This window comes from Desmodus rotundus, chromosome 6 (assembly GCF_022682495.2).
Source record: "Desmodus rotundus isolate HL8 chromosome 6, HLdesRot8A.1, whole genome shotgun sequence".
NCBI classification, from domain to species: Eukaryota; Metazoa; Chordata; class Mammalia; order Chiroptera; family Phyllostomidae; genus Desmodus; species Desmodus rotundus.
The window spans coordinates 154,681,245-154,706,520 of NC_071392.1; the positions used below are offsets into that span (position 1 = coordinate 154,681,245).

The following is a 25,276-nucleotide window of genomic DNA, read 5'->3' on the forward strand; positions in this document are numbered from 1 at the left end:
ACTGGGAAAAGGCAAAAGCAGCTTGCAGAGTAGTCGTCTCAAATGCGCACATTTACACATAAAAGCAGTGCTCATCACTGTCTCCTCGCGAGATGAAGGGTGTGAAATACACTGACTGCAGCAGCCACTCCACCGTGCACGGAAGTCGGACCACTGTGCTGGGCATCTGAAACTGCGCAGTGACGCAAGCCAGTTACATTTAATGCAACTGGAAGAGGAGAGGGCCTGCTAGTTCTAGCTCTGACTAAGCACTTTACGTATACTAACGTTCCATCCTCACAACAGCCTTGACGGCTACTCATTTTATAAATGGGAAAACCAAAGCAGAAAGAAGTAACTCGTCCAGGGTCATAGACGGTAGGTGAAAGGGTGAAATAACCTGGTTCCTGAAGAAGTAAATGCGTAACACAGGAATAAGACTACAGGGCTTGGCTCCCAGGTTAGTGATATGGTGAATGGGAAGATGCGATGAGCTTGGGGGGGGGCAGGGGGCAGAAGGCAGAGGACAAATACTAGAGACAAAAAACCAAACAAGAATGACAAGGAGCAAGAAACCAACAGTCCAAATGGAGCCCAACAACATATTTCCCAGTGATGTTAACCATAGGTCCAAGAAGGAAGCGGTAGGTAAGGCAAAAGAAAATTGTGACTGAGAGAGGCTTTGGTGCTGTGAGGCCACCACATGTAGTGACAAAATGGACATATTACTGTCACGTGCAAAAAATAAAGCATAGTTAAAAGATGGAGAGTTTTGCTTTAAAAAACCCTGTTTAAACAGAAAGAAAAGGAACCACTCTAAAAGTTGATAATGTAGGGATTGTCCTACCTGTCCAAAATCATTTTCACCTACGTTTGCATTTGCAATTTATAAAAGGTTTGAGTCGCCCACACTGGCCACCGAGGGGGCAGTTCACTCAGCAATTCTTCACTAGTTCTGAAGGTCTAGCCAGCCTCACTTACACTGCTCACCAGACATCCTCTGCGGAAGGACACGCTCGTCTTTTTTTCCTTCTCCTTGCAAACCCACTGCAGACCTCGAGCCCTGGCAGAGACAGATGGCCGCCAGGAAAAGTGACTGCCAAGGCCTCGCCGCCCCAGGTCAGGAAGCCCTGAACGCTCCCCGTGGCAGGAAGAAAGCTGCCAAGACGCCACCTTCTGTTCTGGTTTTGTACATAATTTCTTGCAGTTGTTTTTATTTATTTTCTATTTACATGAATGGTTCAGATATGTTCTGTTTTCCTCGCTCAACTGTTTTCTATGGCTGTTTTTAATTAGGCTTCAAAATACTTCACTGAAGTATAAAGGTAAAACTAAATTACATGCCAAAAAAAAAAAAAAATCATGTACTAGCCCTGGCTGGTGTGGCTCAGTGGGTTGAGTGCTGCTGGCCTGTGAACTGAAAGCTCCCAGGTTTGATTCCCAGTCAGGGCACAAGCCTAGGTTGTGGGCCTGGTCCCCAGTTGGGGGCGTGTGAGAGGCAACCAATCAATGTATCTCTCACACATCGATGTTTCTCCCCCTCTCTTTCTCCCTCCCTTAACCTCTCTCTAAAAGTAAATAAATAGTTTTAAATGAATGAAAGAATGAAAATACATTTACTAAATGCCAGAAAGTCTAACACTTTACTCTTTCTGAAGTAGTCTTTCAAGTCAGAAAGAAAATGTCTTTTTAAGCATTCAAAGGCCTCACGCCGTACCATTCAGTGCTCACTGCTATTAAGACTGCAGTTCAGTCTTAACATTTTTACCACTTGAAATCTGTGTGGCTACATAAACAATTATGTAAAAGTTTAAAAAATCAGTTTTTGCATAAGAAAAGTTTCTGGGGCTATGAAAAGGTTGCCTTTACTGTGGTGATGGTTTCATATACACAGGTGTGTGTGTGTGTCAAAGCTGACCCAACTATACACTTAAATATGTGCTGCTTCGCCTTCATCAATACGCCTCAATGCAGTTGAGGAACGCAGCGTTTGAAATACACTGGCAATCTGCTAGGGACACCACCCTCCCCAAGTTAATTAGGCAGGCAAGGTTCTAGAAGAACTGCGGGGCTCTTGTCACACTGAGGGTTTCTTTCAAAGCCTATGGAAATATAATCTTTATTCTTTCATTTTTAATTTTTTAAAAGATTTTATTTATTTATTGCTAGAGAGAAGGGGAGGGAGGGAGAAAGAGAGGGGGAGAAACATCAGTGTGCAAGAGAAACATCGATCGGTTGCCTCTACACGCTCCCAGTCGGGGACCTGGCCCGCAACCCAGGCTTGTGCCCTGACTGGGAATCGACCAGTGAACTTTAGTTCGCAGGCCGGCGTTCAATCCACTGAGCCACACCAGCCAGGGTAGGATCTTTAGTCTTGACTTCTTTTTTTCTAACTGATCTAGAAGGCACAAACTCTACTTTTCAACACATGTGACTTCCTTTGGCAAAGGAATGTCCATCCACAGAGGTGGACACAGCTACAACGGACAGACACTGAAGGGACTGAAGGGACGGAGTGAATGTGGAGGAGGAGAAAGGGTTAGACCTGCGACTTGCGCAGCCACCGTGGAGCCCGATGGAGGCGCAGGGGACTGGAGCGGCAGGGAGGCCGACTGAAGGAGCAGCGCCGCTGCAGTCCTGTCACCCGTACGTTTAATTCAGATCCTAGTTTTAGACAAACTGGTGCATTTCCTCAAGGATCGCAGTTCCCGCCTCACAACGCTGCTGTAAGGATTAAATAGGAGGACACGCAAAACTGCCTGGCATACACAACTAGAGAGAAAACGCTCAGTGACGCTGCTGCCTTTACGTCTCAGGACGGGGCTTACGGGGAGAGCTCACCAACAGCAATCACCACCCAAGATCGAAGTTTCGTAAAGTTTGCGGTGTCCACTGCTTCCGGCTTCATCGGGCCCTCTGCGAACCTGAATCACAATGATACCAAAGCTCATCGAAATCACCCTTCTTCCCGACAGTGTGAGCGGTCTTTCAGGACGAATGCACTGCAGGCTCTTTCATGTGAACACCTCGCTGGGAATTATCCCAAGCTCAGATCTGGTAGTCGGGCTTTAAGAAGCAGGTTTCGCTGTCTCGTCCTCCCAAAATAGCTGTAAGACGCATTCAGAGGCACCCAGTCGAGCACCTCTCCCAGAAAGCATAGGTGAAAGGCGGCTCAGCTTGCATGTACTGCTCCAGTCATACACTGGGTAGCCCACAAGTAAGAGCTTGTATAACACTTTGCCACATTTCTAGGGGATAGTGAGTTTTAATTCCAGCTCTTTAAAAGGGCAGAGGAACAGACCAGAAGTACCTGGACACCGTGGTTTATTTAAAGCTGACCTGGAGAGCCCTAGCCGGTGTGGCTCCGTCGGGTGGAACGTTGTTCCCATAAACCAAAAGCTTGCAGGTTCCAACCCTGGTTGGGGTGCATATGGAGGTAACAAATCAGTGTTTCTCTTTTCCTCTCCCTCTTCCTCCCTCTCTCTCTCTGAAGCAAAGAGGAAATACCCTTTGGCGAGGATAAAAACAAATTTAAAGCTGATCTGGCTTTATGGAAATAGAAGTTGATACAGTACCTTTCCTGGGACCATATCAGAAACCCTGCCTCCCTGCCACCCCCACCACCCAGAAGGGCAAGGAAAGGAGGGCTTCTACAGAGATAAGCCCCCTGACTCAGGGACAGCCTCCCACCTCAGCTGCACCAGGGGCTCTGTTCCTCTCCTTGAATGGGAGGGTGACAGCAGCAGAGGAAGAGAGAAATTCACATTTTGTAACTCCAAATCATTGTTTCCTTGGGCATAGCGACAAAGGGTGTCACAATTAATTTATGATCAGTCATTGGATCCTCTATTAAGGCTGTTTCATTTCTAAACGCAACAGCCTGGTGAAACTCCTCTGTCTCCCATGTACGTGCAGTATCTTCGTGCTTTCATTCTTAAGTTTTACATCCGTAAGTTATCTTCTCAATTCAGTTAAGTGATGAATTCTCATAGTGACCTTTAAAGAAACCGGAAGTCATGGCCGGTTTCTTAATGGGCCTCTGACACAGCAGAGAAACAGAAACAACGCCCACACGTACGGATCTCCTGACTATCCGCGGCTTAGGGAACCCATTTGTTTTCCTTCAGAATTAACTGAAGAACATCGTTGTACAGTGCCGTTGATTCGCGAACAACACGGGGGCGAGGGGCACCGACTCCCATGCAATCAAAAATCCACATGTAACCTTTGACTCCCCCCAAACTTTTACTCAATAGCCTACTGTTGACCAGAAGCCTTGTTAATAATACAATTAACAAACATTTTCCGTGTTATATGTATTATATACTATATTCTTACAATGAAATAGAGAAAAGAAAATGTCATTAAGAAAATCAGAAGGAAGTCCTGGCCGGGTGGCTTAGTTGGTTACAGCATGGTCCCAATATGCCAAGGTTGTGGGTTCGCTCTCTGGTCAGGGCACACACCAGAGCAACCAATGAGTGCGTGGGTAAGTGGAACGACGAGTCGATGACTCTGTTTCTCTCCCCCTTCCTCTCTGCACTAGTATCAATACAGAAACTTCTAAAAACTAAAAATAACGGTAAGGAAGAGAGCATACATTTAAGGTATTTATTGGGAAAAAAATCTGCACGTAAGTGGACCAGTGCTGTTCCAGGGTTACCTGAAATCCATACAGTGTGGGAAGGACCTCAAATGTCAGACATGAAGTTAACACTGAAGATGACCCGTGCAGTCTCTTCACAGAAAATAGAGAAAACGACCATTTCATGAAGCTGCCTTAGTTACCGTTAGATTCGGGACTTAAGTTCAAAGTCCCCATCTGTGACTTATACCTTAAAAAACAAAGGCGTAACCCCTCCCTGTGCTTCAGTCTTCTCATCTGCTTAAAACGGGCATTGCTGCAGCATGAGAAGTAACATCAACCCAACACATGAAGTTATCGTTACTTTGTCATCCCTGATCCTCAGGGCAAGTGCTCTTTCGTCACATTGGCTCCCTAAAACACGCTCCAGTTACGCTACTTATAAGCACTTTAGTATTAAAATTCTTCAAGTGCATTACACTTATACACAATTTAATTTATTCACATTTGATAGTTTGAGATAAGAAATACCAGGAAAAGGGGGAGAAAATTCTGGGCAACTCCTATCCTACCTTTATTTTGAAGGTGACTTTTGAAAAGCTGAGTTTTTAAGAATGACCTTTTTCTGCCTCCCATATCTCTCAGCATGAAAAGGGACAAAAGAAATAGACCTTGAAAAGACCAAATGAAGAAATGGCCATGTTTAGCCACAAAAAATAAAAAGCTTGGAGTTCAGTCTTCAAGTCTAGAAAAGCAACAGTGAGCAGCTAGCTACTTCTTCTACATAAGGAAGGACAAGAGGGGAGGTTTGACATTTGAATTGTACGGAACTGGAGAACTAATTGTAGATGCTAAAGACGTAAAAACCACCTTTCCAGAAAATTAGAAGGTAGGAAAGGGAGTGGACAATTTTAAAATCCTTTTTAATCTTCTTTATAATAATTCTAAAAGGCATTAAATCCTCATCTTTACAAGATAAGTAGATACTGTTCCTGAATAAAATGAAAATAACCACCTTTGGGGGTGGGGGGTGGGGGTCAGCCACTTAAATAACCTGATTTCCCTGGCAAAATACTGTAGTTAGGAATTTTGAAGGACTTTTAGCTAATGGCAAAATAGCAATCAATTATAGCACTGGCTGCTGTGGCTCAGTGGATTGAACGCAGAGCTGCAAACTGAAAGGTCTCCAGTTCGATTCCCTGTCAGGGCACATGCCTGGGTTGCAGGCCGGGTCCCCAGTTCAGGGCGTGTGAAAGGCAACCATTTGATATTTCCCTCACAAGCCACTGTTTCTCTCCTCTCTTCCTCCCTCCCTCCCTTCCCCTCTCTCTGAAAATAAAATAAATCTAAAAAAAGAAAGAGGAAAAAATTGCAATCAATTACAAAAAGGCAATAAGCTCTTTAAGAAATTTAAGACCACAAGTAAAAAAAAAAAAAAATGCTGCTTAAATCATGAAAAATAAGCCCTTATAGGACAAGGAGGCTGTGGAGAAGGGATAACAGGTATCAGAATCATCCAGGGAGCTTTTTCCACAAAACACACATCCAAACCATCCGCAACCTGAATCATAATTTCCAAACTAAAATATAAATACACATATATAAAATGCCTACGTAGTTATGACACCAACTTCCCTCTTAACAATGCCTACTGCCATTTGAGAATACTAAAGAACTACCACTGATATTAATAGAGGAAGATGATTAAAAAGTACTGAATTGTTTTGTGCGTGGACAAGGCAGGATTAGGCTGAATGACCTCATGCCTGGACCTGAGATAAGAACACAATTAGCAGTGGAACCACTATACGCAGAAGAAAGGAGGAAGCGCGGTGAAAGTGTTTTTTGCTGTTTGCTTTAAAAATAACTCATGAAGGAAGGTACCTATCATATAGGAAAAAGGCCATCAACATATACATAATTTTTATGCATACAACACTGATTCTAAATGCAATTTCAACCAAAAAGGACACAATCGTTGCTTATTTTGAGGATACAATCTAAACACACAAAACAAGACACATACAAATACATTTACAAAGGGTTTCATATAGTTTTCAAACTTTAAAGAACTTTTTATGTTTCTATTGGGAAGATAATAAGAATAAGGGTGGGATGAAAACAGCATGGGAAGAGAAGACAGAGAAAGATGAGATGAAGAGAAAGGAGGCTTGATTGAAGAAAGCTTAGAAAGGAGTGTATGTCTCAGGATCTCTTCTGCTTGTCGACCTGTGTTCAGTTCAATAGAGATGGACGGAGATTAAGGGGAAGGGATGGCCTAGGTACGGGATGATGTTAAACTATGTCCTCACTGCTTTGGCGTCCACTACTACTGTGGCTACTGAATCAACACAATCTCAAAATTCCATCAGGCATATGTATACCCAAGGCAAAGTTCCCTAAAAGTCAGAAGAAAATGTTACATGTCAACAGAAAATATCAGTAGACAATACATCCAGAAAATGATGAAAATCTGAAGATTTTGGTGCAAGGAATTTACTCGTTAATGTCAGAGTTCAAAAAACACTATCAGCCCTGGCTGGTGTGGCTCAGCGGATTGGTCACTGGTTCAATTCTTAGCCAGGGTACATGCTTGGTTTGCAGGCCAGGCCCCCAGTAGGGGGTGTGCAAGAGGCAACTGATGTTTCTCTCCCGCCCTTCCTCTCTCTCTGAAATAAATAAAATCTTTAAAATAAAACAAAAAACACTATCATCAGCACTACTACTTATTAAGTGCTTACATCCAGAAAATGATCAAAATCTATAAAGATTTTGGTGAGAGGAATTTACTTGTTAATGTCAGAGTTCAAAAAATACAACCATCAGCACTACTGTTTATTAAGTGTTTTTGGACTATAGTAAGCAATTTCCACGGGCTGTATCGCATGTAATCAGTACAACCACCCTACGAGGTAGGTGGTTGTACTCCCTATTTTAGAGATGAGAGAACTGAAGCTCATGGAAAAGAAGTGATTGTCTAGAGCTGTAGAGGCAGGAAGTGAGGCTAAGCCTGATACCAGAGTCTGAGCTGAAGTCCATGCAATATTTTAAACTCAAAATAGTAAGCACTTTCAGAAGTTTAGGGTATAACACAACAAAAATGTGTCCGAAGTAAAATTTCAAATACGCAATTATACCAAAAAGATGGAAGGGATTTCAACAATATCACTGAGTACAAGAGGTCTAAGCAAAAGCATGTAACTAAACAGTTGCTGTGAAGTGACGGCGAGTTAGAGTGGACGGCAGGGTGTAATTCGGAAGTCTACTTCGGAAATGTTACTGCTAAGTTCCAGATATGAACAAGGGGATTCAAGCAAGGGTACCAATGACAAGAATATTGATACCCAGAAAGTTATTATAAAGTTTTGAAAGAGGAAAGCTCAGAGTTTGATTCTTTCATGCTAAAGTAGACTATATTCCTTAAACATGTTGGGGGGGGGGCAGTGTTCTCAAATTTCCAAGAATAGGTCTCCCTAACCCGTTAGCTGGCGGGGCTGCCGGCGACATTACTCTTCTTGGCAGTTCACACGGACACGCAGAAAGGGGAGACTGGAGTCTTTAGGGATCTCAGCAAATACCCAACAGGATACGCAAGGGCCCCTGCCTTACATGAAAAGAGCGACCTTGCCCCCATGAACTTATAATAAGGCCACAATTTACAGAACCCCATCAGGTATTCCTATAGGTAACTAAGATAAGTCCAAGTAAGGAAGTCAGAGTTCCAAGGTCCTCCAGAACCTCAGGCTTCGAAATTAGGGCTATCACAGATAAACAACTCTCCTCCCGCAAGCCTCTCCCCCCTTACAGACCTGTACAAATACAAATACATTCTGTTTTTAAAATACAGGCTATAAGCATTAAAAGAGAAGGGTGATAAAACTATTTGTAAGGGAAGGCCTTTCCCTTTACACTATATCCAGGTAGTATTTGGAGACAACATTTTAGAACTCTAAAAGGTGATGGAGCAAGATGATGTTCACCTCCGATCACGTAAGAGGTGAAGAATTCAGACTGTCCGTAAAAGCAGGGACTACAGTCATACTGACATGGCATTCTCCTATAATTTTTTCAATGAAGAAAGGATGTTTTTACACCTGTGTAGAAAAAACTGAGCACCCATCTATATACAGTGAGTGCTCCATAAAAACTATTAACACAAGCCCATACTAACACGCTTGCAAAATAAAAAACAGGACAGCCATTAGTACATATTTTTAAAAACTTTCTTGGAAGCAAGGTTAATCCAGAGAATTAACGGAACCCTGCCCAGTGTGGCTCAGTTGGTTGGGCATCATCCCACAAAGCAAAGGGTCGCAGGTTTGATTCCCAGTCAGGGCACATGCCTGGGTTTCGGGTTTGGTCCCCAGGTGCGTACGAGAAGCAGCTGATCGATGTTTCTCATACAGATGTTTCTCTCCCTCTCTTTCTCCTTCCTTTCCCCTCTCTCTAAAAAATAAACAAACAAATAAATAAAATAAAATTGTTTTTTAAAAAAGAAAGAAAACTAATGGAGATTAAAAAAATTGGGAAGGACACTAGGTTAATTATCTTTTATCTGAAAAACTGTCAAAGGACATGAAGCAGGAGATTCAACAGCGAAAAGCACTGCCCCTCTGAAAATGCAGGCAAATAAAGGAGAAAATAAACAGGACACAATGAGGGTATAATAATGAATAGAAAACAATGCATACTGGTGAACACATATATGGGGCTAAAGAGATAACTTAGGAAAATATTAACTTGAAAAATTGAAGAGAAAAATAAATTTATAAACACAGTAATCAAAAAAACAAAGAATACAAAATTAACACCTAAATCTGAGTATAGCATGAGAATTGTTTGTATGCGTCTAATCAAGGAGACCGAGCAAAAGGAAGTATATGGGTCCAGTATACACGTGTCCCTGGAAACACTCAAAGCTTTCACATTCCTGAGCAAGGAAGAGAGGTCTCCAGTAATGCTCAGAGCTGCAATCACAGAAAACTGTCCTTAGGAAAGTATAGCGATGAGGAAGTATGGTGACTACAGGAGGTGCAGCCACTGGGTCTCTAGGACTTCGGAGATCTAAATTTGAGACTAACTCTAGTGCTGGTAGGAAACCAGTGAGGCAGAAGCTCTAGGAGCCTGGGACCTTACTGGAGACCTAGGTTACACGGAAGTTAGAAAACACAGGCTAACAAGTGAACAAGAGTTCTCTTTCTTGAGATTAAAAATATTTTAAAAAAGAAGCCCTGACCAGGTGGCTCAGTTGCTTGGAGCATCGTTCCGCACACCAAGAGGATGTAGGTTCAGTTTCTGGTCAGGGCACATACCTAGGTTGCTGGTTTAATCACCGGAAGGGGCGCATAGCGCAGGCGTGGAAGGCAACCAATAGGTGTTTCTCTCTCACATGGATGTTTCTCTTTCTCTCTCTCTCTCTCTCTCCAACCCCTCCCCTCTAAAATCAATGAACATATCCGCGGGTAAGGAAAACATAAAACAAAGAAGAAACAAAACTACAGACACATCAAGCAAGCCTATCCCCGGCTGAAAGACACACACTTCGCCTTGGCCTCCTGCAATTAGATGCGTGGACTGCGTCCCCCTCTGCCCCGAGGACCGCCTACCGTGCGGTAGCGTTATGTTGGCCCCATCGATGATCGCCTGTGCCAGCTCATGGTCACTGCTCTCAAAGGCATGCGCCGCAGCCTTCAGGGCATCCCAGATCTCCTTTCGGCCTTCAAAAGCGGGTGCAGTGTCCCAAAACTCATCCCTCTTGCTGCGCAGTTGTCCATCTGTCATGGGATAATCGCTTTTCCATTTGGGCTTCTCCTTTTTCAGAGGCTGGTTGCGACCTAAAGCAACTGAGAAGAAAAATGAAAGGCTGTCATCAAAACCAAAATTTATAAAAGATGTATGAAAAACTATCTGGTCCTTGCTGTTCGATTCATCAACATGATAGCTAGAGACATTAGATGGCTCTACCCAACACTGCCAGTGCCAAGTTAGCAGCAGACCTGTGCCACTCAGTATGCCTTCTCCGGGGCGATTTTAAAAACTACCCAGAAAAACAGGATTAAGTGTTTCATCAGACAATAAAGACAGGATTTAAAAAGAATCAAAGGGTGCCATCAAAGTGAGACTTTGAGAAATAAGATACTAGGAAAACTCAAAACGGTAACAGCAGCTTACATCTCGGGACCCCCGGACATGGGGAGCCCGCAAGCAGGAACTCCTGAGAAAGCCCGAAGAGGGCAAGCTACTTTGTGGTGTCCAGAGAAGAGCAGCTAAACTACCAGCTCCAGGAGGAAACCTGGTCCCAGGAATGCCCTCTCCCGCGACCCACTTGGGACTTCGGTCTCGGAGCTGGAGACGCCCTGCTCTGAGACTCACACGAGGGCTAATTTAGAAAGGGGACGGGATCAATGCTTCACTCTTTGGAGGAACCAGGATTGAAACAGGTGACCCTTGAGACTCGGCCAAGGGAGAAGCACCCAACCATGGTAACAGAAGAACTACAACACCCTATTCTAGTTTCAGCCTGGGGTGCGGGGCGGGGGGAAAGGGTATAAATCCATTTGTGTTTCACCCGAACTAAGTGACAGCCAGCTCCTTAGAGAATGTTGTACGGTAGAAGTGCTAAAACAAGACCGATGCAGCTTCTCGGCCCTCAGATGCTTACCTGGGGTGTGATCACTGACCTCAAGCCGACCCGCAGAACCATTCTTACCTTACCCAGCGCCATAGACAAGAAACAGTCTGATAGATGGGTGCAAGAACAGGCAAAAAGAAGATGAGGCTGGATGAAGTCTGGGGAGAGTGGGTAGGGCACACATGACAGAGCAGGTGGGAAGGAGAGGGTGTGTGTCAAATTCAAGGTTCTATATTTAATTGTAGGAAGAACACTAATTTAAAAGAAATCACTCACAAAGTGGTTCCAAAGAATCCAGGGGATTAACCCCTCCCTCCCTCACTGACCCAGGGCCAAATGAAATGTGGGCTATTCATTACAGAAATAAAACAAGAGGACTCCAGCCCCTGGGCAATCTCTGTATCCTGTAGCAGACTATGTTCCCAGAAGACAGGACCAACTAATGCTGCAAAGAAAATCAGGTTCACTACTGGGATTAAACCGCGCTCTCTTCCCAGAGTCCGGCCACTTCATCTCCAGGCAGCTTACGCTGGAGCTCGCCCTCTGCCCTTCAGAGTGGCACGCCACCACTGCCAGCTGTTTTTCTCTTAGCACACTCGATACTTTGACTCGCTGTACTTTTTGGCCCTATAACTTGTCCTAGTGAAATATAAACCAGTAGAGTTCTAAAAGGGTATGGATGCCAGAGTAGGGCAACTACTTAGTAGCAGGTATAATTCAAATGTGAGAAACACAATCTACTAATGACTTCTCGCTGCCGTTTTCCAAATAATACAGATAAATGCAGGCAAAGCACTGTTCTCCAAAAGGTGTTCTGAATGTGTGAGATAATTGCGATCCACCCCCTACTGATTCTACCAACAAGGTGAAATTAAAGGTAAATTTTATTTTCTGCTACATTAACCTTTAGGCGAGTCAAAAATAATTTAAGGAATGCACTAAGCATGAGTTTATTGAACAGGGCGTGGAAGACAGGACACGACGGGTAGGCATGTATTTTAACAAAAGTTTCAGGTCTACCTGAGTAGTTCCAGAGGACTGTCTAGCCTCGTCTGTATTAAATGTATCGGAGCAATAAACGTGGTGTAATCTGTCATTGTGAGAACCACAGGCAAAGGCAAAAACAGCAGCAAAACCTGCGCAACCACAGTACTTAAACCCAAGAAACTGAAAGAGGCCCTCAAACAAAGGAGCCCAACAGAAACACCACCTCATAGTAAACGTAGAAAATGCTTTGGAAAAAGTAAAAGCATACATCTTCCTTGCAAATATGAGGTAGCCGTATTCCACAACCCCGGATCTGCAGCAGCGCAAGAACAAAGTCCCGTAAAAAGGACAGATATACATTGTGCTGCAAAAGGATAATCATCATTCCACATCCACTTTCAAATCTACCTGCTGTCAAAAGTGCCAAAATAATTACTTTGTGCAAAAAGTAAGTAAGACAGCCCCGGCTGGTGTGGCTTAGTGGACTGAGTGCCAGACTGTGACCTGGGGAGGGGGTCACGGGTTCCATTCCCAATCAGGGCACATGCCTGGGTAGCGGGCCAGGTCCCCAGTGGGGGGCGCATGAGAGACAACCACACATTGATGTTTCTCTCCCTCTCTCTCTCTCTCCCTCCCTCCCTCCCCACCTCTCTAAAAATAAATACAATCTTTTTAAAAAAGTAAATAAGACAAAAATAAATGTTTGTGGCATGAAGTAAGCTTGGTTTTATCTCTCTGGATCTTCCTTATTTTTCCCTAGATCACAAACATATGAATATATAATTCGGAATATCTGACTATTGAATGTCCATTTTTAAAGTACTTAAAACTCTGCAACAGAAAATCTTATTTTAGAGAAGCCACTGAGCGGTGCAGAATTTTCATTGCAAAATATGAGGTTATAAGCTTCATGTTAAAGAAATTAAATGCAACTTATTGCCTAACTTACCTTTGCCAAGTGAACTGAGGAAATAAAAAGGAACACTTAGCAAGAGACTTTAAACTTAAACTTATGCTCCCATGAAAACAAAAATATTTAGGGTTGTTATTAGGATTTAATAAGTTAGTATTTGTAAGGTACATAAAATAATGACTGGTATATAATAAAACTATAAGTAAATATTTAAGTAAACCTTCCTTAATCTTAAAAAGAATTGTTTATAATTATCATGCACTTCCTCTGCCTTTATCAGAGAACATTTTCTAAGAATTTGCTCACCAAATCTTGCATTTTGATTTAGCTGATATCATAAATCTGCATTTCTGAAAATGACTGGATACTGACATCAGCCTAGGAGCTAAGTAGCTAAGTTTGCACCAAGTCGACCATTTCCAATTACGCAGAAACAGATGTAAAGTGTGTACACTCAACTAGATTCTATTTTATGCTCTGAAACTTTCAGATGTATCTGTTTCACACATCTGACTCCTGACACTAAAAGAGATGCTCAGTACCATTCAAATGTCTGGGACTAAGTACTGAGCTCTAACAATGAATTTAAAGACAGGAAACATCTCTTATTCCCCAAGTGTGTTTCCAAATCTTTAAGTTGCAGGCAATCTTATACTTAGTTTCTATGGTTTAATATATAAGAAAAAAATTAAAGAAATCTAATTTTTACAAAGCAGTCTAAGTTACTTCAGAGAATACCGTATTTTGCCGGGTATAGTGCGCTCGTGTGCGTAATGCACACCTATGTTTTTGTGCGCGGATTATTATACCCACGGTATGTAATCATTACACCCATGTATAATTCGCATCCTTCTTTTTCCCTAAAAATTGTAGGCAAAAAAGTGCGCAATATACACGGCAAAATACAGTGCTTTTTGTACCAAGCCACATTAACTTCGAAAACTTTACCAAAAACTCATCTTCTCAAAAGCCCCTTAACCACATTCATCTACTCCTTATCTTTCCTTGTGACCGTTCAACACTTCTTCCCACTCTAGGACAAATTAATAGCACTAACATGGAAGAAAAGTCAAGAAAGGCTTGCTTCTCAGATCTAAACAGCAACATAATCTTCAACATTTTTACTGTACAATTAAATGCATTTTGAAAAAACAAATTTTGACGTTTTATTGATTAAAAACAACTATTTCCAAAGTGAAATATGTTTATAGTCATTTTCCTGCTTTTGGCCCCTCTTTGAAAACCTGTTTTAATAATCGGACTCTTTAAATGAAGAAACAAGAGGCCATAAAGCATAGATAAGGTAAACACCAAAATATGACTCAAGGAATAATAGCTTTAACCAATAGAACACTAGAAGCATCGGTTTCCCTAACCAGCAGCCCACAGAGGGGGGAAAAAAGGAATATTAAAAGAGATCACCATCAGAGGACAAAATGTTGTTTTAAAGACTTCTAAAGACTTTAAAGCAGAAAGAACTAGGAGTGAGACGATGCTCCTACCTTAGAAAATGAATCTTAAGACCATGAAAATGAAAGGAAAATTTTCCTGACACTCTTAAGAGTTAAGAATAGATCCCACAGAATCATTCCATAACAGATTGTGCTAGCCTAAAAGGATTCTCGTAAAATATTTTATTCTCATGTAAATCTGGAATGTACTATATATACACACATTTTGAACAAACTGCTTCTCGGACAGTTTTCTGGAACGATGCAAGTTCAAGAACCGAGGCTCTACTTGCTGGCAGTTGACACGTGAACGACGTGGGGGTAGGGGTGGGGGGTGCCAACCTCTGTGCAGTCAAAAATCCACGTATGACCTTTGACCCCCCCCGAAGCATAACTATTAAATAGCCTACTATTGACCAGGAGCCTTTTCAGTAACATGAACTATTGATTAACACGTATTTGTATCTTATATGCATTATGTACTGTACTCTTACAGTAAAGTAAGAGAAAAAATGTTATTAAGAAAATCAAGGGAGAAAATACATTTACAGTATTTACTGGGGGGAAAAAAAATCTATGTATACATAGACCTGCACAATTCAAACACATACTGTGCAAGGGTTAACTATACATATGTGTACACATATGAGTGTGTGTATATATTTGGTTATCTAAAAGAAAAAAGAAAAAAAAAGCACATACACTGGAAGAAAAAGCCAGAAACTAATGAAATTGGGGTAGAAGGTATAGAGAAAGAAGATTTTTGAGCATAGCTTTTCATATAAATCTGACTTTTGAGAAGTTGGAAATGTTTTACATATTCAAAACAAAATCAAACCAAAAAAGGGCCCTGGACGGTGTTGCTCAGTGGAATGCATACCAGCCTGTGAACCGAAAGGTTGCCAGTTCGGTTCCCAGTCAGGGCATGCGCCTGGGTTGTGGGCCAGGTCCCTGGTTGGGGACGTGCAAGAGGCAACCAACCGATGTTTCCCTCACACATCAATGTTTCTCTCCCCCTCTTTCTTCCTCTCTTCCCGTCTCTCTGAAAACAAATAAATAAGCAAGCAAATCCTAAAACTAAACACAGAAATAAATGAACCTAACTGTATATCGTGTTAACATAACCATACAAAGAAAATTATTATTTCAAGTTAATTTTTAACATGATACTCTGACTATACATCTTTAGTGGGATAAATTCTAAGACAAAAAATGAATTGCAAGGACTTCTGAAACTCAGCAGGTTAATATACTAAGAATTCACGCAGAATGCTAATTGTTACCATTCGGAAGGTTACTGTAGGATAAAGCAAATAGGGAACCATATTAATATCAGTAGGAAGCAAGATTTTGAACAAGGAAAAAACAAATATAAAATAAAAAGAGGGGGAAAAAACAGGTTACTTTTGAGCTGGAAATATCAGAATGAATTCATAATCTAAAGGTGAGAAGGGTCTGCCCTGACCACTGCAGCTCAGCCGGCTGGGCATCCTCCTGCAAAGCCGAAGGCCGCTGGTTTGATTCCCAGTCAGGACAATAAACATATTTTTGCTATATTGTTTTTTTTTTTAAAAAGACTAATGAGATCACTTCAGAGGCTCAAGAGACAGTTTGAAGGAGATAAGTGCATCAACTTTGGAGCATCAGAATGACTGAAATTGATGTAAAAGAGCTCCTCTTTTACAAACCTGTAAACTCAGGCAGGCTCATCAATAGGCATATGATGGCATCACGAGGACCCTATATTGTTAACTACCAAGAAGAAATCGCGGTGTAAATATCTCACACCCATTAACCAATGGACCAGACTTAGCCTCTGGTGCGACCGCAATACAAAGTATACAAAACCAACATATTCTTATCCAAGATATTTAACTTGAATCTACTTGAACTTGTAAACCTCCTTGTTTACAGAAATGCAAAGGCTAAAGGAAAAAGTTCAGACATCTTCAGAAACTGCCAAACATTCCCTGGAACACAAAACTGCCCCCAGCTCAGAACCAGTCTTCTATTATACCGAGTGAGACACAACAGGAACTTTGGAACCTCGCATGGGGAAAAGTTACAAAAAACATTTTGAGACAACTGGATAAATCTGAGTAAGACTAGGTAATAGATGTCATTAAATTAAATTAAAAGCAATTTAAAGGAAAAGACCTGTGACCCTCTGATAATCCCTTGCACACAGATTTGGGTTTGGGAGAGTGATTATGGTATTAACCCAGACCACACTTGGCCCCAAAGATCCAGGACCCCGTAAGGGTGCTGTTTGTGTGTGGACAGAATTAGACCCTTTGAGACTTTCCTCGATAAACTCAGAGTTCTTCGGGAGTATTCTTGTGAGCACTCTGAAGACCCTGGGAGTGGCCCCTACCGCTCTATCACATAATGGGTAAAGGGCAGCGGTTTCCCTCACGATGTTGCTGTTCGCAGAAAAAATAGTAAGAATAATCAACAGAGAATGCTCGCTATGGTCCAGCTACTTACTGTGCAGAGTGCTACCCATACACTGTCCCACTGAATCCAGTAACTCCATCCTAAACGGAGGAAACTAACTTAAAAAGGTAAAGTACCTAGCTGGGGAAGAGCGTTAGGGAGATGATAATATCTGTTTCACAGGACTGCTCCAAACAATTAGATCAGTGCCTAGCATATACAAAACGATACTGAAATGTCTGTTAAAAGACAAAATAAAAAATCTCCCAAAAGTCATACAGCCAAATGGTGCAGCTGGGATTCAAACCCAGACTGACTGACTCCGGGGTTCAGATTCTTAGCCGCTAGGACTACACTACCGTGTGGCTTTAAGGGTTACTAGAACGAATCTCCAACACAGTTCCCGCTTTACCGGCCCTCCCCAACTGAAACTACCTGATCAGTCCGTCTGCAAGGTCGTGGGGCTCCATGAGGTTGTTTCCAAGGTGTGAACCAGTGCTTAGGCCGGCAAACCAAGTTGGCATTGATCCTACGTGCCCAAACAACACACACCAATTACCAAAAGTGCGTGGGTGCCAGCCCCGATCCCACTGCCAGAGGAGCACTAAGTGTTTCTCAAGAAAGGCGTCAGCAGTCCATCGGTTTCTTTATTCAAAATGGTCTCCCTTTTCAATCTGAAAAGTCTCCGCTGCTTTAGAAATTCTCAGGTTTGTTAAGAGCCTGACAAAAATGTAGGTAAACACACTTTACCTGAAATTTTGTTCATTTACCAAGTCCTTCCCCTTGAATGGGTTTCTAAGTGCAGTCAAAACCCTCCTGCTTTTAAGAACAGATAAGAATCAGAGTAGGCTCAACAGAACCGTAGAACACAATGACACTTTGGCTTGTCCAAGATTTTGACACTGGGACTCAAACATCAAATTCTCCACCTCCCTACCAAGTTATAAAGACCCTCATATGTGACGCAGGCATCACAACAAAGAACTGCCAGAAACTGCACTGCCCTTCGGTTAGATCCACGGGAAAAGGGAAATATCTTGGATGTCATTTCATCCTTTGAAATTTCATCTTTGGCTCTCGCCATCCCCAAATCCCAAGCCTAACCTTCAGGTTGCTTAGCTGCGCGGTTCGGAAGGAGGTGCTGCCAGCGGGAGGCCCTGTATTCTCGCAGAGTGCCCACACAACGGCCTGGAGAACTGACTGATACGGTGGGCGTTCCCCTCGCTCTAGCTGACACCACGTTACCTCCATGGAGTCCTGGAATGAGCATCTCTCACATCGCTGTGGTGACTCTACTAATTCCTAACTTTTAAAACAGACAGCCAAGTCAGTTTTAGAAAAACACTAACCGCCCCTCCAAAGCTGAAAAGCTAATGATGACGCTCCCATTATGTCCCAAAGCCAGAACATCAGTAAAGCCAGACTGCCCTGGGGCCGCGGCTGCGAGGACCTCAGAAAGCACCCCGCACTTCAGTGAACATGTGAACCCATTTTGTTCTCTCTCTTATTCACACAGCCTCACACCCTGAGTCTAACAGGTGTACGCCAAAAATGTATGTTAGGTGGTAGAATAAATGTGACTCGCCTTTTCTTACATATGCTTTCTGACTCTTTAAATTTTTGCAGAAACAAGTTTTCATATAGAACATTACATATTAATAATGAACATGTTATGTGCCCATTATGTGCATGCATGCATATATATGTTGTACATGTGTGTGTACATACAGTGTGTAGGTTGTGCACACGAGTGGAATACTACTCAGCCGTAAGGAAAGCTGAAGCAACTGCCATTTGCAACGACATGGATGGGCCTTGAGGACATTATGCTACGTGAAGTCAGTCGGTCAGAAAAAGCTAAGACGTGTGGGGCGTAAAACTGAAACTCATGGACACAGACAACGGAATGGTGGTTACCAGAGGGAAGGAAGTGGGGGGGAGTAAAGGGTAAAGGGGGCCAAATCCATGGTGGTGGGAGATGATTTGATTTTGGTTGGTGGGCACACAACGCAATATACAGATCATGTATCATAGAAATGTACACTTGAAACCTAAATAATCTTATTAATGCCATCCAAAAAAATAAAAATAAAATAGAAACCTACCTTCGACATTGAAATATAAGCTCTGTCCCTACTTACTATTCCCTTACTAAAATGCTTAAGAACCATCTAGCTTAGAAAAAGAGTTTTCTTTTTCAGTCGCTTGCCCGACGCAGCCCACTGCGACTTCTAGGCAGTACACTCGGCGTTGGTGTGCAGAAAACAAACATACACAGGAACCTTTCTCCTGCCCCGCGATCGATCAACGCAGAGTGTCCTTGCTTCCAAGAGTATCACATTCCATTCAGTAACATAAGCAATTCTGCCATTCGCAGAGATCTTGTTGCAGCTTAAGTGTTTTAAGAATTCAGTGTTCATTCCCAAAGCATCGGGTATCATTTTACTGGTTCTCAAGTTCTCTGCGATACGCCCTACTTGTTAAGTGTAGCGGCACATCTCACTTCTTCACGTCAGAACTGTGGGAATGTAAAGGGCATATAAACCATCTGAGTCGTGCAGGAGGACAGCGATGATCTGCGACACGGCCCAACCATCACAGACCCGAGCGGCACAGCCAAATTCACAGACGGGCTTATTTCACAGGCCTTCCACATTAACTTTTGGCAACACAACAATGATCAAAGGCCCAAAAAGCTTTTAATCACCATCAGGGTAAAATAATTTTCTTCCAGGGTAACTGAAGTCCAGGGAAGAAATTTATCGGTGACTGACAGAAAAAGCACAAGCTATGAAATAAAACCACGCTATGGGACCACCTAGGTTCCCCAACCCCGCCCGCCTCTCTGAGTGACACTGCTCCTTTGACCTGGTGTAGAACAGAGGGTAGTTCCAAAGGACCATGTGCTGGCAGAACATTACAGCCAGCTCTCCTCCCTCACTTCCGGGTTCCAACCCCATCCTTTTGCTGCTGCTGGCTACACCAGTCGGAGAGGACTTCCACGTAATTTCCTTCGACTCACCCCTTGGGACAATCATCACTTTATGATCCAAGGCAGATACATTTTTCTAATACTCACTAAGGATGGTTTAAAAGCACAGGCCTAGAAAAACCTGATTACGCTTTCTCCAAATTAGACAAAGCCTTCTTTTCTTGTACTTTAAGGACCTCAATAAAACTAGTTTCCCCACACAGTTCAATTTCAACTGCTAAATTCAAGTCAAGCTTGAAGAACCTGAGTTTTAAGCTGAAAACATTCGGTCTGGGAGAGGCAGCAAAGATAATGATGGAAAAGAAGATAGCTGTAGGAAGAGACACAAAAGAAGACGAGCAAGATTATTACTTTTTTCCATTTGCTCCAGTCAGATAACTACAATCTCAGTTCAAAATTTCCATCTGGAGAAATGCAATATAATTATAATTTGCTAAGATCGAAGACAATCACCCACCTCCTTTTTTACTGCTGCCATCTCCATTTTGGAGCGTGAACACAAAGAGTCCTTAAGAACCACACTCCAGCCCTGGCCGGTGTAGCTCAGTGGATTGAGTGCCAGCCTGCAAACTAAAGGGTCACTGGTTCAATTCCCGGTCAGGGTAAATGCCTGGGTTGTAGGCCAACTGATGTATCTCTCACACATCGATGTTTCTCTCTCTTTCTCCTCTCTCTATAAATAAATAAATAAATAAAATCTTTAAAAACAAAAAAACACACTCCATTACTTGAACTTAACTGTGTTTACTACCATGAAAGGAAACTCCCGTGCACACTTCTGCTGCAAGGGAAGAAAAGTCAACTCAAGCCCCTCCCCATGTGTGGAGAGATCACCGAATTAGACAACAGGAGACGGAGCTTACAGTTTGGGCTACTCTTTTCACTCACTATTCAGATCAAAACTTCTCTATGCCTCAGTTTCCTACTCTGTAATATGGCAATATTAATATCATCCTTCCTTAGAGTCAAAGAGTCCGTCTCAAAAGAATCAAGAAAGTGTGAGGATTTTTTAAAAACCAAAAATTATAACAAAAAGTGTATCACAAACATGATTCCTTTCAGAGATTTGTTAATTATAAATGTTCGTAAGCCTTAAATGACTAAAAAGCTATTATCAAATCATGATGCTCTACACTTCAAGTATATACAATGACATTTGTCAATTACTCCTTAATGAAGGAGTACCTGTCATCTGACAGTTGGGGAAAAGTGGGAGAAGGGGAAGAGTACTCTAAGAAGAGCCCTGTGGAAGTTGAGAGGATGGCAGGGTTATTGCTGGGTGGGAAAATGGCAAAAAGGCTTAGTTTGGTAATGAAAGGTTATTTTGGCATCGAAAGTTAGCAGAAGAGAACTGAGAAAAGTTTGGATTTTGGAACCATTAGTCTAGAAATGAAAAACCATATTCCGTTAGCGTTAGATCTACTTGATTTCCAGTTTAAAGGAAGTACAGAGGCTAGAAGAATATGCTAAACGATCCCACGGAGAAACCACCAGACAAATCCAGACTGTGGCCCACTCTACGAGAGACTCTCCAAAAAACCAATGTGGGAGGGGGCGGGGCAAAGCCACAGGGAGGAAAAGGAGGAGGAGTTACACCAGATTTTATAAGATTAGAGACAAACAGATACAAGGTGTAAATGCCGGTTAGAACCTAGTTTGACAAAACAAGCTGTAAAACACTTTTGGGATGATTGGGGCCTTCCGACTGCGGACGGACCTTAGGAATAATATTCATCTTCTTAGGAGTGACAATGGTATCTAGCTGTTATGTAGGGGAACTCATTTTAAGAGCTGCATGTTGAAGTGGCGTGACGCCCATGCTCACTTTCAAACAGTTATGCGGATGTGTGCGCACACGCATGTGTTTTGCTTAACCCAGCTGATGGGTTTTCAAGTGTTTGTGGTGCTAGCTAGTCTTTCAACATCTCAAAATATACTGGAGAAGTATCATTAAAAAATGTCAAAAAAGAATTTGATACAACCTTGATAGACAAGATCTAATTATTCTTTTTCAACAATGGAAAAAACTGAGCCCAAAGTACCACAGCTAACACCGGCCTCTTCTCAACAGAGACTGACCGGCAGGCCCGCAAGCCCTAGCCCAGGCTATTGCCATATGCCGGAAAACTAGGACCCAGGGGATAAAGAATGATCTGGAACAAACATGTACATGGGCACATCAAAAAAGTTGAACACAATTTTTTTTATATGTGACAAGCCATTAAAATTACAAGAGAATAAAGATCTGTTAAAGACTATGACAACCTGGGACATCAGAAACTTGTGTAAAATCACCCCAGTACACAGCAGTGAATGGGAATTAGTTCGTTAGATGCGCAAAAGGCAAAAAAAAAAAAAGTTTTTACAGCACTTAACCAGTATCACCTCTACTACCGTCTCACAACTTGGTCTACTGATTATGGTAACTATGCCTCCCAAAATCTGACAACATAATACTTTAATAACTTCACATTTCACCCATCCGCTCCTCAGGCTACTTGCCAGTTCCCCAAAATGCCATGTTTTTTCCTATTTCGATACAAGTAATTCCCTCTGCATACAGAACACCCTTCTGCCCTTTCTTCATCTACGCCTCTTTCAAGGGTAACTTGTTATGCCACCTATTCTTCAGTGAAGGTTTCTGGCCCGACTCCCCATTACTCCTTGAGCTTCCATACTACTTTCAGCATTGCTGTAGAGACTTAAAACACTTCCTAATTATTTAAATAAACGATTCCTCCATTAAACCACAAACTATTGGATTTCACAGAGCAGTAGGCAGAAATAAGGGAGGCTGGCTATTTTTAAGTTTCAGAAGAACCATCTTAATTCACCTAAAAAATGAAGTGTTTCACCTAAGTTGAAGTGATTCCTAACTTAAGTGAGCTGGACTATTTGTTACTTTGCCACTCTTGTCACACACCACAATCTGGAAACTATCTGAACTAATGCGAAGAAGCAGTCCGACCTGCTTACACCTACCTACAAGCCAATTATCTTAAATGCAAAAAAATTACCTGGAGGGTTTCCTGGGAGGGCAAGAACTTACTCAGAGAAGCCCAAGTCACCAAGTCATTACCCACTCAAGTCTTCAGCAAATATACATCATTAAGACCCCATACAAATAAAATTCATTTTAATGCTTTTCACACATGTTTTCTTAGACATCTAATTTCAAAAGAAACTTCATGACTGAAAACAGCTATAATGGAAACTTCTGAAAGTTCCACTGCAAACATGCAAAAATTTGGCATTACAATACCCAGTGTATACTCAGCAATACTTAACCTCTCAGATCAATATATGGATGGAAGATATTCAGAAACAAATTTGATTCTGGATGACAGAAAGTCAGACAGCTGATGCAAGACGAATACATGCTGATTGTTTACGTACATGCGCATTAGTAAATCTCAGCCTATGGTCCTTGAACTACCAGTGAATCCTGAGGGGCTTGCTGGTAGCCTAGTACTGCCCGGTAAGCAGAAGCAGAAAGCTGGGTAGGGATGGTGAGGGGTAGCGGGAGAATCTGGCGCAGTGGTCCACCAGATCAAGATAAACCATTCAGGTGGTCTGCAGTGAGGAAAAATGAGAGAATCACTAAATCAGCAAATTGATCATCAAGCCCTATTAATATGATCGTGTTGCTTAACCAACTCAACCTACTGCTTTCTTGCAACAAGAGAAGACTCTGCTTTGGTTACAAGCCACAGGAGAGACAACTAATCAATACCATAAAGGCGAAAGTTCCTTATTACTAGTGATTAACACTCAATAATCATCCTCATTAGAAAACTCAGAGTACAGTATTACTCACCTGGTGCCAAAGTTTTGCATTCACTGAAGCAAATCAGATTTTAAAATAACATCTACTAAAATTTCTCCATACGAAAGAGAGGCGTTATAGGCTATCAAAAATCAGAGGAATAAAGGTTCCTTACATTCCTAGTGGCTTAAAGTTTCTGTCCACAGTATATAGCACTAGCTAGCTACTGATTCCTAAATAAAACCAGAGGTGAAAACCAGCACATTTAATACCCATAAGGAGACTCTTCTTCAAGAATGCCTTTCCAACATAAATTCCAAGATAATTTTTAACTGGAAAAAAAAATCAACATTTTATGTTGAAAATATATTACTTTCTATGTATATTATTTATATTTATAGAAATATACTTCTATATTTCTATAGAAATATACTTCTATATTTCTATAGAAATATACTTTATAGAAAATAAAAGAATACCAATTTTTTGGTAGAAAATTAAAAACAGGCAGGACTAGCCCAACGGAAGGTAGCTCATTAGGCAGGGCAACATTCCATGTCAATTTTTAACATAAATTCAAGTGCTTAAAGCTCTTCCCAAAGAGGATTCAGCTTCCCACATAGCCCAGTATTTTCCAACTCAAGCTTTCGCATCTAAATTCAGTTCTCATACCTACCACACCTACCTACCCAGAGTATCACTGTATTTCCCAACCTACACGTACTTGCTCCCTAGTTTCCTTGTGGCCTGCTCCCCACAACCCTAGTCCTCCTGGTAGAATCAGTCACCCTCTGCTTCACATCAAGCAAATGCCTCCTATTTCACAGGACGTCTCTCTCCAACTGGTATGAAATTGTAGGCATCCCTCTCGTAAAGACCAGAGAACATGAAAGATTTGTATCCCCGCCCCTCACACTAGGGATGAAAGGAGACTAAATCTTCAGCCCTCCCGCTCAAATCTGCTTCATTTTTTATCATAGGCACAGATCTAGGAGTAGATGCGTAAGAAAATCCAATAAACAACCAAGTTGGATGATGTGTAGGAGTGATATAGGGGACACTGAAAATACGTAAGGAAGAGATATGCAAGATACTCTTGAAGAAAGTGACTCACGTCTCACGGAATGTGTTTCTCCAAAGCACGCCAACCTCAGTGCACGAGGCTGCTGGGGTATTACGGGGCTGCATGCCCAGCAAGTCTATCTTGCACTAGGATAGGGATGCGGCTAGCATTTCTGCAAATACCATATTAGAATGATATTAGTTAACAAATCAAATTATTTTCTGAAGTTATAAGAATAGTCTTCTCAAAAACAATCAGATCTATCAAGTTCACAGTCAGACCTATATTCCTGCGTTTCCCAGTAATTCAACAAAATTCAGTACAGGAAGCACCTACTACAGTCAGGCCCGGAGAAGTGACTTCTCATTTCTCCACCTTTTATGAGATTTTCATGACTAAATTCTTGGTACTTTCCTTCTCTTTTCACTTACTTACAGCAGTCATTCACTTTTGTACCTTCGGTCGGGCGCCCC

The 25,276-nt window shown here is 42.1% G+C and overlaps 1 protein-coding gene across 2 annotated transcripts in view; it reads right to left on the reverse strand.

Annotated features, from left to right (window-relative positions):
- UBTD2 (ubiquitin domain containing 2) overlaps positions 1-25,276 on the reverse strand; it is a 38,647-nt gene that overhangs the window by 8,185 nt on the left and 5,186 nt on the right. For both annotated transcript variants that reach the window (XM_053926834.2, XM_071221814.1), the window contains exon 2: positions 10,171-10,407. In XM_053926834.2, coding sequence (XP_053782809.1) covers positions 10,171-10,407 — 237 coding nt within the window. The remainder of the gene's footprint in view (positions 1-10,170; positions 10,408-25,276) is intronic.